The sequence below is a fragment of the Corapipo altera genome, unplaced genomic scaffold, assembly GCF_003945725.1.
Source record: "Corapipo altera isolate COAL_440 unplaced genomic scaffold, ASM394572v1 124, whole genome shotgun sequence".
Lineage (NCBI taxonomy): Eukaryota > Metazoa > Chordata > Aves > Passeriformes > Pipridae > Corapipo > Corapipo altera.
Genome location: NW_020884967.1, coordinates 1433962 through 1448559, shown reverse-complemented (window position 1 = coordinate 1448559; position 14598 = coordinate 1433962). Strand labels below are relative to the sequence as shown.

Here is a 14598-nt window from a genome sequence, read left to right as displayed (position 1 = left end):
GGCTGGGGGGTACTCCGGCTGGGCCCCGCCAGCTGCCGCCTGCTCCGGGATGTTCGGGGCAGATCCCAGCAGTGCTGAGGCTGGTAACTCTGCCTGGCTCAGGACGCTGGTGGAAGCTGCTGCAGTGGGAGCTGGTGCCAAGGATGGAGCAGCTCCGAGGGGGCTGTCACAGACTCCTCCGGGCAGAGGAAGCTGCTGCCCAGCCCCGACCTCGGGCGCGTCTGTCACTGCGGAGCTCACGGGCTGCTCATCCTGCTCCGGGTCTAGAGAGAACACAAACGAAAGGTGAATGTTTTAAGGAAAGAAAATCACCACCACACCCCCCAGCCACCTGCAGGGACAACCCCTTAGAGCTTCCCACCAGAAAATAGCTGTTATACACATCAAATTAGAATTTGCAGATTATGTAAAAAATACTTCACTGAAAAGGCACTGCAGTGACCAAGGTTTCATCTACCTAATAGCACAAGGCAGAGCTAAAATACTGCCACTTCTCTGAAGCTCAAATAGATTCCCAATTTGGCTTAATACCAGGATCACTCTGTAAATGCCCAACTTAAAATTCATCATTTTCTTCCTCCAACTAAATGAAGTGAAACCATCACAGCTAAGTCAGGTGAGGATAGAAGAGAGACAACACAGCAGCTCCAGAGCAGATATTACTATGAAGTTTGGACATACCTGGCCCTTCTGCCTGCTGGCCACTGGGAGGTACTGGAGGGGAAAATTCGGGTGCATCCGTAGTTGGATTTTCCACCACAGGACATATAATAAACCACCTTTTTCCAGTATGCAAAACTAGGGATGAAAAGAAAATAACAAGTAAACACAAGGGTTTCCACTGTCTCCAGATCGTGTCCAAACCTGCATTTCCACATTCAGAAAGAAAATCAGAACTTCTACAATTACAGTCAAGAGCAGACCAATGGTTTCGAATTTGATCCTCATCCCTTCTGGAAGGCAGACAGTGGTGCCTCCCAGTTCTTCCAAATATTTGAAGTTATTTGAAAATTTGTTTTCAGGCATTCACACTTTTAGAAGAGTGATAGTTACGTACATGAAGATTTCATTAGTGGAACAGTGGATAGTTTTCTCACAGTGGTAAATTTGTTAATTTTGTCAAGTTTATGCAGCTGAGTTTTTCCATGTTGGAAGTTTTGTAGCTAATATTTCCTTCTACATCTTCTCTCCAAGTCTGTCACATCTTATATGTAAATGGCAAACTTTCAGCAGAGAATCAGAGACTCACAGAATGTGCTGAGCTGGAATGGACCCATCAGGATCAGAGTCTGACTCTTGGCCCTGCAGAGAGGCCCAACAATCCCACCATGTGCCTGAAAGTGTTGTCCAACTGCTTCTGGAACTCAGACAAGCTTGATAGCCAGGTCCCTTTCATTTATCCCAACACCATGCACTTACAGAGAGAACCATGGGCCAATTCCCTCCCCATCCCATTTGTCTGTACGGCCCCTAAGATACAGCTGTGTTTAGAGGCCAAGATACTCCAGGAATGCCAACATAGTTTCCCCCTGGAACATCAGAGTAGCTGGAAACTGAGGGGTTAGACACTTCAATTAAATTCCCAATGCAAATGTAATCTTTTAGCTTCCTCTTGTAAATATTTTTATTGTTGTGTTCAGAGGATGCTTTCCTGCACCTTCTTGACTTTTCCACCAATTATCAGCTTATGTCATTCAGGGCTTCCCTAAATATCCCCAAATGTCCCATCCATCCCAGTTAGCCCTGCAATATTCCAGTTTGCTAACAGCAGGGATCACTATTACACCCTTATTTCTAGATATATTCCAACCACCAGTGGTTGCAAACCTCTGCATGAACTCTTCACTGCCTCAAAGCTTGAGATTAAGTTGTATTCATAGAATCATAAAATCACAGAATGGTTTGGCTTGGAAGGGATCAAGATCACCTTGTTCCAACCCCATGCCATGGGCAGGTACACCTTCCACTAAAAATTTAAAGGCACACGTACCATTTTGCTGATACACAGGTGTCTTCACTTGAGACTGACGCTTCTCCTGTTAAAGAAACAACACAAGAATGAGCTCTACCAGTGCAGGAGGAGCATCATCCCAAGGAGCACTCATATTGTAAGGCTTAACAAAATAAAACCATTATTTTTCTAGCTAAGAAACTTCTTACTTTTTTTGAACACAGGATGCAAAACTAATTTACAGCATCTGGCTGTAAAGAGAAATGAATCAAACTAGAAAACTTTATTTAGCATTTCTTACCTCGCTCATTTCCAGCCTATCAGCATCTTGTTGGGGACTCGTTCCCTGGTCAGAACTTCGCTCTCCTTCTGTATCCTCACTGAGCATATCTTCTGCTTTATCAATGATATCTTTCATTTGCTCAATAAAAGTCTCTTTTTCACTCTGCAAGATGAACTCATTCTCTACCTAGAGGGTCACATCAAAATAAAGAGGAAAACAGTATTTTTTTGATTAATGCCTCATTCCACAGCTCTCAGACAGCTTGGGCAACAAGCACATGTGAGAAGAAGCTGCCTGAAGCAACCCAGTGCACTGAGAGCCCGTGGGGAGCCACATCTCACCATGTAAGTAGCGATTTCCTCTGGCGCATCACCATCCAAATCAAACTTGAACGTCACCATTTTGTGGTTGTGGGTTTCAAGCTGGCACTCCACCATCTTATCCCCCGTGTTACACACCTGCACGCAGAGATTAACAACCTTTACTCCTGGCAAAGCCAAAGGAATCCCAAAGTTACCCTCCAGCAGGTTGTACTTGCATTTAATATGGTCAGTTTGGGTCTGTTGGACTTCTCCTGGCGCGAACGAGCGCGTGTGGACTTCTTATGCTTCTTTGAAGACTTTCCTTCTTGCTTTCCACTTCCTATTGCTCCTTCAAAGCTGTCACTCATCTCTTTACCCGAAGCAACATCTGGACTCATGTAGCTTTATAAGGGAAAGGAAGAACAACCCCAAAATAAACCCAGAGTCACACACAAGGGAGTCACACATGGGTAAGCTACACAACAACAGAGGCGGCAAAAAAAAGGGCACATTTGCACCTTTTTTGGCCAAACTGAGTCAGCTGGAAGATACTCAGTGAGTGCCTTCTCTCACTGAAGGGCACTATTTCTCATCAGGCACATTCTCTGGCTACCATACCTACCAAGAAATGATCTATTAATGTTTCTGACAACACCATAGGGAAAATCTCATCGCTCTGAATATATGCCCACATCACCTTATGCCTTCACTTCAGGGATCCTGACAGTCCCTCTCTGAACTGCACCAGTTCCTACTTTTTCAAGGTGCAGTTTTTCTCAGCTCCTGCCTGCCTGCACTCCCAGCAGAGGGGCAAACAGGGCCAGCTTAGGTTTGCTGGAGAGGGAGGAAAGAATGAGGTCAGTACAGCATCCCATAGCAGACTGCCTCTCCTCTCTCTGCAGCTCTCAAGGATCAGAAAGGTTTCGTGCCCCAATATCCCAGGTGACCACCTAGCAACAGTATAATATTTTTAGCAGCCAAGCCAGTAGCTGCTCCAACCTTACATGGCCTACATAAAACATGCAATGAATTTGCAGGAAATTTCCTCAGGTTCATAAAAAACAAGTGAGGAATGAAAGCTGTGAGGCCATCTGGCCCATTTATTACCCCAAGGGCTGATCAGCTCTGGCTAAACCAGTCCTCACAGAGGTGTGTGTAAACTGATCTTATAAAGCTCCTGTGAGATTCCATAGCTCTCCTGGACAATTTATTCCTGTGTTCATTTTGCCACACAGGGAGAAAAGGATTGAAGTCTAACCTATGGATCCACTTCCTTTCCTAAACTCGAGGCTTTCCTTCTCATTCTGCACTAGCTGCACAGAACAACTTATTTCTCCTCCATTTGCAGCCACCTTGTCTGTGTAACTCCTGTGTTAGGAAAGTGAACACATTTAGTGCATGGGATATACTCCAGATCACATCTCTGGAGCAATTCCCAGCCACGTGATGCATATGCCATTACTGTCCACTCTACAAAAGCACAACCCAGCTCCAAGCTGTCCTTTATTTCACCTGGGAGAGTGAGCCCTCCCTCTGTGAGTACCAGGCGTGTGCTGGTGCTGTGTTTAACAGCCACCTTTAAACAAAGCTCTGCAACAGGCAAGTTAGGACTCAAAAAGTGACTGAAAATTTGGTGTGCCTTCCCACAAAGGGCACTCATTTTGTTCTATCATATCTAACTTACTTACAGCCAGAACGAATCTATAGTCACAGAAGATCTCCCTTTCCACACAGTATTTAACAGCAGCAAATTCTTGGGAAAAAAGTTCCACTTTATGGTTGTGGGGTTGCACTGACTTGTGTCAGGTGAACTTTTGTGATGGGGTAGAATAAGGTCAGAAACAGGTGTCTTTAATGTTCATTCACTGAACTCATTTTGTCTATTCAGGAAAATAGAGAAGGGTCATGAAAATTCTAATCCCAAGGCTCAGCAATCAATAAGGACAGAGGTGGTGCTGGCTCCTGCAGTGGGCAAGGCATCCAGCTCAACACACAACTCCTACCAATGCACTGTTCCCTCTAAGAGACCTGTGGAAGGATCCTTACAGGAGGTGATTTGGGAATACCCAGTTTATTCCCAAAGAGGGAACAAACTATATACCTAGCTATACCGGTTGTGGCATGTTTTCCCACAGGTTCAACAATGTCAAAGCCAGGGGCTGTACCTTTTCAGTTATCCTAACAAAAAGACAAGTTCCATACTGCTGTACCTACATCAAACGAGGATGCTGCACCCAAACTAAGGAACTGAAAGAGCTGGAGGTGCCAGAATGGGCACACAGAACACTGCCAGCTTCTCCCTAGATGTGTCCCCATCCATCTCCTCCCAGTCAGGTCAGGACAAACAGCCTCCAGAAAGCAAACACTTCTTATGCCAAAGAGGTAATAACAATACCTTTCACAGCTCTGTGACAGAGTTTGCAGTTTGTCCTGTATTGCCTGCTCCTAAAATGCAAGAAAAAGTCATTTAAGCAAATGTGTATTGGCAGAGGAAACACACCTTTAAGAAAGGTTTTGCTGTTGATACCAGTAACCCTAAAACCATTCTGTTTAACCAGTTTTGGAACTTGGAAATAAAACAAATGTCCCATTTTACCCTCCCAACATCATTTCTGTCCAAGGCCTCAACCACTTTTTCAGACAGAGCCACCAACCAACCAGCTCCCTTCTGCTGCCTCCACAGCAGATGAGATGGTGAAAGGAACACAACAGTTCTCACCACCATGGCAAAACCTGATTGAGGGACAAATTCAGATCAGCACCCATTGTCTTTTATTTTTGAATGTATCTGCTAATTTGCTTAATTGCTTTATATAGCTTCCTGAAATATGCTCAGTATTTTCATTGCGTTTCGCTTAGTGGGAAAATTTCTGAGGAACTTACAATTAAAACATGGATATTCATCATTTAATAACACCACCTTTGCATTATGTCCTCTTGTTCTCTACGCAAATTAACCCTAAAAGCCTCACTCTTCAATGGTTGCAGCTCTGGGACAGACATCATAGCACGGCTTTTGCACCAGGTAAACCCATTTCCACATAATTTGTGACGGTGCTACAGGCCCTGCTGTAACAAACTTACACAGTTTGTACACAGACACACACACTCGTGCGTGTATATAATTGTGCATATACACACACCCCAAATATATTCATAAATATATATCATTTTATATATATTTATATATATTTACAAACATATGTCTATAAAATCCTTCTACAGGTGCACAGCTAGAAACAAGCCCCTGGACTGCAACTGCTACACTTAACACTCAGCCCCACTGGTTCTGTGGCAGTGAACCAGTGAGTCCCACTCCTCGTCTCTAACAACACACACAGGCCATGCCAAGCTTGACTGCAGTTTTGATAAAACTGCAAAATTAATGAACAATGAGAACACAGATATAACGTATCTACATTCTGGTAATGCACTTGACCAAGTGCCTTACAAAAAACTCATTTGCCTGAGCGGTTCAGGTCGGTTGGGATGCGAGGGCTGCCACGTCTGAACACAACGGGAGAGATAAAAACATTATGGCAGAGTAGCAACAAAATGCAGTGTCTGGATTATACAGACAAGTATGAAACTTCTCTTACACCCAAGAAGACTTTACCGATGTATATCCGAAAACCAGCATGGAGAGCACATGGATTGATACTGGCTTGATTTCTTAAACTGAACAAGAGAAGGGGGTAACTTACAGATGGACACAAGAACGAGTTTAGCAAACCAGTGGTTAAATGTCCTGAGGGATATGGGACGTGAAGGACAGACATGTGCCTTGATGGCCAGGGGTTTCTAAGGTAGTACAGGATGACTTGCACCCCCCATATCACACTGCACAACAAGGAGGTTTGTTCGTGTTTCCACAATGTCTAATGGGATTGACGCTGCACTGAAGGCACCAGCACTGACCCTGTCATGAACTGTGCATTCAGAAAAAAGGCAGCTGGAGAAGGAATACCTTAAGTGATGGACATGCTTGACCCAGTCAGGCTTTCCTGGGGAGCCTGCAAGTGAAGTACTACAGATAGGCTCTACCATTCCTGCTCCATCTAAGATATAGAATACAGACATTCACGAGGAAACGTCCTACATTACAGCAGGAACGTTGATTTGATAGGAATTAATCTGCCACTGATGGACAGGAAAAATAGGGAACTGGAATCCAGTTTTAGTGTTGGTATAACCCTTCCTGAGCATCTTCTGGAGGCAGTGTTGAGTTGTGCCTCCAATGGAATTCCAGGTTGCACTGTGGAGTCAAGGCATCTGATAAGCCATGGAAGAACAGGCAGAACCAAGAGATTCGGTTTGAAAAGATGAAACACATACTTTGGGAGGAAAGGTAGCTCAGAACAGAGCCTCAAGAGGAACAACTCTGAATGCAGAATCACAGGGGGACATTTCCATCCACAAGTGGAGAACAAATCAGACTTATTTCCTGAAATTAGGTAGAAATGTCATGGCTTTTGTTTTGCTTTGCTAACAGGGAGGTGAAGAGAAGGAAATGTTCTGTGATGTTCTGTCAAGACTGAAGATTAAGTAATTATGGGAGTGGAAAGAAAAGTCAAAATAGCAGACAGGAGAAGCTGACATTCTCTAAAGGAAATCACTAACATGTGTCCTGCTTATATGACCACTGAGAATTAGGAATGCCTATGAATATCTGAAGAAACAAAAATCCCAGGGCTAGAGTAGACTTCAGGCAATACAGGAGGACAAAATGCTAAATGCAATGGGAATAGTGCTCAAGCTGAGGAACATGAAGGGCTTTCGCATAACGAAGGCTTAGATAATGGAGCAGTTTCTTAAGGCAAATGATGGTTGGTCACACAAGTGCTTGAGACATTTAAAACAGGACTGGACAAAACACAGGTGAAACTCTACAGAACAAATTCTCACTGACCCACAGTGAGAATTTCTTAATCTCTTAAATGTCTATCTCTGTGCTCAGCTACGGACAAGCGCTGCTGCCTCAAGGAGACATTTCCCAAGATACAACATGAGGTTTCCAGCTTCACTTGGAATTGCCAATTATTTGCTGACCCAGAGTTGCTGGCATCCAGGACAAGTGGCTCAACAGAGTGAGGGGATAACCTCCCTTGTGCAATAAGCTCACTATCTCACAAAGGAGGAAGTACGAAGTTAAGGCTGAGGCCTGTGAGTTACTTCAGAGGAAGGGCTCTACCTCTTGAGATGTCTCTGCGCCTGCCGGGACAGCCGAGCAGGGGGCTGGGAGCTGCTGGCCCAGTGGCTGGGAAAGATCAGGCTGGAGCTGCAGCAGAGCAGAGGGCTGGACAGGCAGGCTGGGGTCTATAGGTATGGGCGGGCTGGCTGTGGCCAGGCTGCCATGGACCTGGGGAGCGCCTTCGGGAGCGACGCAGGGTGGCACCAGTTCAGGCTGCAGCTGCAACGGCGGTGACATGACTATCGAAGGTTGCACCGGCAGCACGGGCACCTGGGCTCCAGGTTCCAAAGCAAACTGAGCGTGTCCAGGCATGGGCTGCAACACAATGAGAGCTGTTAGCACACACCTCTGCTCAGAGGGCTCGGGACTTACGTGACAAGGTATCAAAGTCACCCGCATCCATGGAGAAAGGACCCCAGCTCTGCAGTGAGACCGGGTCTGGGCGAGCTCAGTGACTACTAAAGAGACTAAACTTCCTTAGAAATGACTAAATAAAAAAACTAAAGATTCTCTCTATATGATTATGACACCGTGTGCATTGCTCAGGTACCAGTTAATTTGTAGGGACAAAGCCATATTTTGCTAAGTAATAAAAAATCACAGAATTTCAGAATGGAATTCCAAGCCCTGTCCAACCCGGCCTTGGACACTTCCAGGGATGGGGCAGTCACAGCTTCTCTGGGCAACCTGTGCCAGAGCCTCCCCACCCTCACAGGGAAGGATTCCTTCCCAATATCCAATCTAACTCTGCCCTCTGGCAGTTTGAAGCCATTCTCCCTTGTCCTGTCCCTCCAGGTCCTTGTCCCAAGTTCCTCTCCAGCTCTCTTAGAGCCCCTTTAGACACTGGAAGAGGTTCTAAGGTCTCCCTGGAGCCTTCTCTTCTCCAGGCTGAACACACCCAGCTCTCCCAGGCTGGCTCCAGAGCAGAGGGGACTCCACCTTTTAAAGCATCTCCGTGGCCTCCTCTGGACTCACTTCAAAATCTCTGGTGATGAATTCATTCTCCTGAATACTTTGCTCTGCTTTCAGTAGCCTACCACTGTCCAAGCAGAGAAAAATACACTCTACCCATAACCTAAATTCAGATATTTTAAGGAATCTGCCATATATGTAGAATCAGTAGCTGGGTTAAATGACACAATTAACTCTTTTTCACTGGATATGCACCAGTATCCTACTTTAGTTTAGTGTAGTTTACACACTGAAGTCACAACTTAACCCTTGACATGCCAAGCCATAAGGCCCCAATCCTGCCAACACTCCCCTGTGGACAGACGGATTTTCGTTTATCTCATTGGATTTCTCCAGTGCATTAAAATAACCCGTGTGCGTAAGCACTTGGTGGGAACTGGACTGAGGCGACAGGATTCCAACTACCTTAGAGACTGGGTTGTTATTCTGCATAACAGTCCTTTTGAGTTGTATATTTAAAACCAGAACATTCTCCTTTTAGGTACATCATGTATTTTTTCCAAAGGGACTGAGCTTGTGGGAAGAGAAAGAAGGAAAGAAAGGAGCATATGGAAGAAAAAAGACTTTTAGTACTAGGTAGAACTGTGCCTAATTTGTACTTTTTTTAAAGTATCATCACCTAGAGATTTAGGCTATTGGAAAATACATTAAAAAAAGTCAAGACTCAGATGGGAACTAGGTCACACTGTTTCGTTGCTGCATGCTCTCTGCAGGTTCTGGGTGTGAGCTGAAAACTATTATCCCAGGTTTTATTGTGGGTACAAATAAAGACAGGATGTGTTTCACAGCACCTCACAGTTACACGGCTGCCCAAGGGGGGGTTTTTAGACTGACAACTGTGGTGTAACACCACAGAAGGGTGGTGACATTCTATTTTAAATCTTATATAACTAGAATAATTCGCAAAATATTTCAATGTCTAATCTACCTGGGTGAAAAAAAACTCGGAGGTGCTAAACATCAACTGCAACAACAGCACTGCATTATGTACAGAAATACCCATCCATTAAAAGTACTTCACATCAGAACAATGTATTTTAAAATATTTCTCTGCACTTTGTAATATCCATTTTTTTGTTCTAAATTCTTCCATATGCAACTCTTCCATGCATATTTGATAAGTGACAACTGTGTCAAGATGGTTTGGGAACATCAGCTCTCCAGTTCTGGTGTTTGCCCTGTGCCTAATGGGCTTGATTCCACCCCCTCTAAAGCCACTGGGAATACTGGGTAACATTCCCAGGCTCCATGCTACTGCAATTCTCACAGACAGTATTTCTGTACCAAATACACCGCCGAAGAGAGAAATTTAAAAATGATGTAGTGCTCTGAAGATGCCAGGCTATGGCAGGTTGGGATGGGATGTTATGAATTTTAATCAGTGTGTTATGGCGAAGGGATGTGGCAGAACACAGATTTTCCAAATGCCATTAATTAACAGATTTGAGTGCCCTCTCCTGCTAGGGTCAGACTGTGTTTCACGTTGTCGTATCACAGATGTGGTGAGAGAAGTATTTACAGACTCTGTCAACAAGTCCTGAGCCAGTTTCCTTGTAAATACTGCTACTATTCGAGCTCCATTTATGTTTAATTTCTCTTAAGGAGGGAAGGGTCTGCAGTTCGAATCCATCCCTGCCCTGCAGGCCTGACAGTGCTCTTCCACGCAGTTTTCCAGACCTGTTACCAGATGGACACTTCCCTTTGCTGTTTTAAAGATGTTCTGCATCAAAACAATTCTGCTCCTGCCAACTCCTCCATGTGTATCCTCTGCATCCGACAGGGACTAGGGTATGGGCACCAGCAAGGCTCGGTATGCCCTCCTGTCCCAGGAGAACCACAGTTCACACCTCCTCAAATTTGAGATGGAGAAGGAAGAGGGAATTCAGAAAGTGCTCCGTCCTCTCGCTGCCCAAAGCCTGTTGGGTTACGCTCATGACACCCCCCCGTCCCTGGGTGAAGGCACCACCTGCTCCCTCCTGACCTCACAGCTCCAGCCACCATCTCCAGGACTGAAGTCGAGAAGCCAACAAAACATCTCAAGAGCAAGGAACAAGCCTCCCCACTGAGTGTTGGTGAGGGAGAGAGCCCCAGGAATGCCCGTGCCCAGAGACCGCCCCAGCCTGGCAGTTACCTGGTGAGCAGCCCCCGGTGCGGCCAGAGCCGGCTCGGGAGGGTGGATCACGCTCGGCTGCAGCGCCGGAGGAGCAGGAGGAGGCGGCTGCTGTGGCTGGGACACAGCCTGGGTGCTCTGCGTGTGGTGGGGAGAGGGCGCGTCGCTCGGCAGGATCTGCTGGAAGGTGGGCTGGAACATTGGCTGCTGGGGCAGCGGGGGCACCCCGGGGTGTGGCGGCAGCGCTGGCACTCCCGGCGGGGCCACGGCGAGCAGCGGGATCGTGGCAGCCGACATGTTTGGCACTATGGTTTGGCAGGGCAGGACCAGGGAAGCCACGGTGGTGTGAGGCAGGTTGACGGCCTGCATGGGCAGGGCAGGGGAGTTGGGGGCCATGGGCAGGGTGGGGTTCATGGGCAGGCTGGGCAGGATCACGGCCGGAGCAAAGTACTGGGAAGGAGCAGGAATGGGGGGCACATTTGCAGCAGGGATGTCAGAGAGGTTTGGAGGAAGGCTGTCAAGGCCTGCCAGAGGAGTAATTGCAGGAATGACAGGAAACTGAGGAATCTGAAAAAAATACAATATAGCATAAATTGCTGGTGTTTCCACTGATGGTATAAAACAGTTTCATTTGCCACGCAAGTCCCTAAAAACCACCTGTGCCATGAGGATAATTATGTCTGCTCGTTAATCACTTCCATTCACTTCCTGAGGTTTACAAACAGTAATAAAAACTGATTTATGCTTAAATCATTAGTAAAAGCAAAAAAAAAAAAAAAAACCACATTTTGGGGACGCATTTTTATACTTTAGAAGCTTAAAACTACTTCTAACACCATCTTGAAGCCTTCAAGCAACATCCTAATTAAAAGCTGCTTTTATTTTAACAGAAGTTAAAAGGAATTAAACCAGACATAACATGAAACTCTTTCATGCAAAATTCAGTAAGACTATTTAAACCCTTGTTTTTAAATGAGCTGCGACCCAAGCAGCGTGGAAGAACCCAGAAAAAAGGGTTTTTACAATTGAAACCTCCCGGTGATGGAACAAACCCTGGCATCATGGTGCCAGCTTGCTCCTGCCCTTCGGCACAAGCTGCTTCACATCACAGTGGTTGTTACCAGTGAACACAGTGACAGCACCAACCACCTCCCAGGCCAAGGGAAGGGTACATCTCTGCTTTGGAGACCAGAACCGGGGCAGAGAAAGAGACAGGGGTGGCAGGTGTAGGGGAAAGTGGTGAAGTCAGGAGGTCAGAAAATAGAAAAAAAAAAGGGCAACTTCTCATGCTGTCAAGCCTGGGATGGGGAAGAGAGTGTTCCAGAAGGGATGGTGCAAAAAACCCAAACCAAAACAACATCAAAAAGCAGTTATTGCCAGTTTGGAACTGCCATTAACTGGATGCCACATGGTTAGGTACAAGAGATTTCTGTTTCACCAAACAAATAATACATAATAAAGGAATACACAGGAACTGGGAAAAAGCAAATATTCTCATGGCCTAATTAAACTGGCATGCAGTCAAAATAGCCACACGAAAACGGGAAATCACGTTAATTATTAGCTGGAGAGCTTTCCCCAAATGGATGTGTTCACACGCCGTTACCTGGGAGGGGGCCACGGGCGGGAGCTGCGGCACAGTGGAGATCTGCAGGGGCTTCAGGGGGGCACTGCTGGCTGCCACCGGTGAGCCCTGCGCCGGGAACTGGGGCAGCAGGTGTGGCGCGGGCTGGAGCGGGCACACGGGCTGGCTGGCCAGGACCTGTGGCAGGGGGGCCGCCTGGGACATGGGCTGCTGCTGCTGCAGGAGACAACAGGGAAAAAGGCTTATTGGCCTGTGGGCCACAGAAGGACCAGGTGGAGGAACACACTGCCTGCCTCTGTCCAGCGCGCTGTCAGGACAGACCTGCTGGTTGGACTGTGGAATCACAGAACCACTGAGGCTGGAAAAGATCTTTAAGATCCCCGAGTCCAATCGCCAACCCAGCACTGCCAGGTCCACCACTAAACCATGTCCCCATGTGCCACATCTACATGTTTTTTGGACGCTGGCAGTGAGCCCACCACTTCCAGTGACCCCTCCAATGCCTGACCACCTTTTCCGTGAAGAAAATTTCCCTAATATTCAACCTGAACTTCCCCTGATGCAACTTGAGGCAATTTCCGCTTGTCCTGTCACTTGTTCTCTGGGAGTAGAGCCCAACCTGCCCTCCCTCTGGTTCCCCCCTCCTGTCAGGGAGTTGGAAAGAGCAAAAAGGTTCCCCCTGAGCCTTTTCTCCAGGCTGAGCCACCCCCAGCTCCCTCAGCTGCTCCTCATCAGACTTGTGCTCCAAACCCTTCCACAGCCCTGTTGTCCTTCTCTGGACACGCTCCAGCCCCTCAGGAGATATTCCAGCCCCTCAGGACATGTACCCAGCAGGGACAGCTTACAGAAGAGATGGACACTCCTAATTCAAACACTGCACAGCAGCCCGTGTTTAAAACATATTTAAATACAAGACACATTACCTAAGAAGACAAGTTCTAACTATCTTGGAGAGGTTATTTGTAACGACTCAGACTCTTTAAATCCCAGAGATTGTTCCAGTTGGCACTGTGAAATCCCGCCCACTAACTTTCAAGATGCAGATAATACCCAGCTCATCCTGGCGTGCAGAAGCTGCTACCTAAAGAAGCAGGCATAGGAACCACAACACTTCTTATCTGAGACACAATAAACCACAATAATTACAGTAAAAGCTGGGTCCCAGTTATTTCTGAGGTGCTGTAGTGACAATGTGGTAGTGAAAAAAGCAGTTTCACTCTTCCAGAGAAAGCAGGCTTTGGGCAGCAGAATAGTGAGAAAATGTTGCATTAAAGCTGGAAATAACAGAAACAAACTTCCACATTTTGTGTGCTACCAGAATCTCCTCCTTCAGTTCCTCTAATTAGTTCTGGAAAGACTTTAAAAACCCTTCTGGTCCAGAAGGATGGCACTGGAGACACAGGCTGGCTCATGGTGACCTATTTGGGACTGCAGGGCTGATGGTTCCACCAGGCTCTGCAGCACACAGCACCTCACACTGTGCCCATGGTCAGAAGGTAAACTTTAAAAGGGATAGCCAAGTGTTAGAATCCTTCATCTTTGCCACTTCCACCACAAATCTGTAAAGGAATATGTTGCTCAGCACTTTTTTAATAGCAGGACTCCTCAACCAGTTTGGTATTAATGCAATAAAACTGTAGCAGATGTACTATAGAATCACAGAAACGTTTCAATCGGAAGGGACCTCAAAGATCATCTCATTGCACCCCCTGCCATGGGCAGGGACACCTTCCACTAGCCCAGGTTGCTCCAAGCCCCACCCAACCTGGCCTTGGGCACTTCCAGGGATGGGGCAGCCACAGTTTCTCTGGGTAACCTGTGCCAGGGCCTCCCCACCCTCACAGGGAAGAATTTCCTTCTCATATCTTAGCTGAACCTACCCTCCTTCAGCTTAAGGTCATTCCCTCTTGTCCTCTCTCTCCATCCCTTGCCCAAGTCCCTGTCCAGCTCTCTTGGAGCCCCTTTAGGCACTGGAAAGGCCTTCCTGGAGCCTTCTCTTCTCCAGGTTGAACACCCCCAGCTCTCTCAGCCTGTCTCTGCATTGAGAAAGCAAGATGCCATCCACCCTTAAACAGCTAAAATTCAGCCATGACTGGTTAAGTTCCCAATACTGGATCAGGGAACAAAAGAGAATTTGGCACTTGGTGTCACATATCCAGGGTTGACAACACTGAGTGCCACGAGTGAGCACATCACACTGGAGG

General features: G+C 46.7%; 1 protein-coding gene across 8 annotated transcripts in view; it reads right to left on the bottom strand.

The window, feature by feature from the left end:
- The window catches only part of WNK2 (WNK lysine deficient protein kinase 2), a 120432-nt gene that overhangs the window by 35477 nt on the left and 70357 nt on the right, over positions 1-14598 (bottom strand). For 6 of the 8 annotated variants that reach the window (XM_027664940.1, XM_027664941.1, XM_027664936.1 and 3 more), the window contains exons 10-19: positions 12416-12610; positions 10831-11376; positions 7728-8042; positions 4932-4981; positions 2773-2938; positions 2576-2692; positions 2253-2420; positions 1991-2036; positions 682-798; positions 16-263 (exon numbers count right to left, since the gene is read on the bottom strand). In XM_027664940.1, the coding sequence (XP_027520741.1) occupies positions 16-263; positions 682-798; positions 1991-2036; positions 2253-2420; positions 2576-2692; positions 2773-2938; positions 4932-4981; positions 7728-8042; positions 10831-11376; positions 12416-12610 (1968 nt within the window). Of the gene's footprint in view, positions 264-681; positions 799-1990; positions 2037-2252; positions 2421-2575; positions 2693-2772; positions 2939-4931; positions 4982-7727; positions 8043-10830; positions 11377-12415; positions 12611-14598 lie in introns of all 8 variants that reach the window. The other 2 variants (XM_027664935.1, XM_027664944.1) reach the window with 2 other exon arrangements.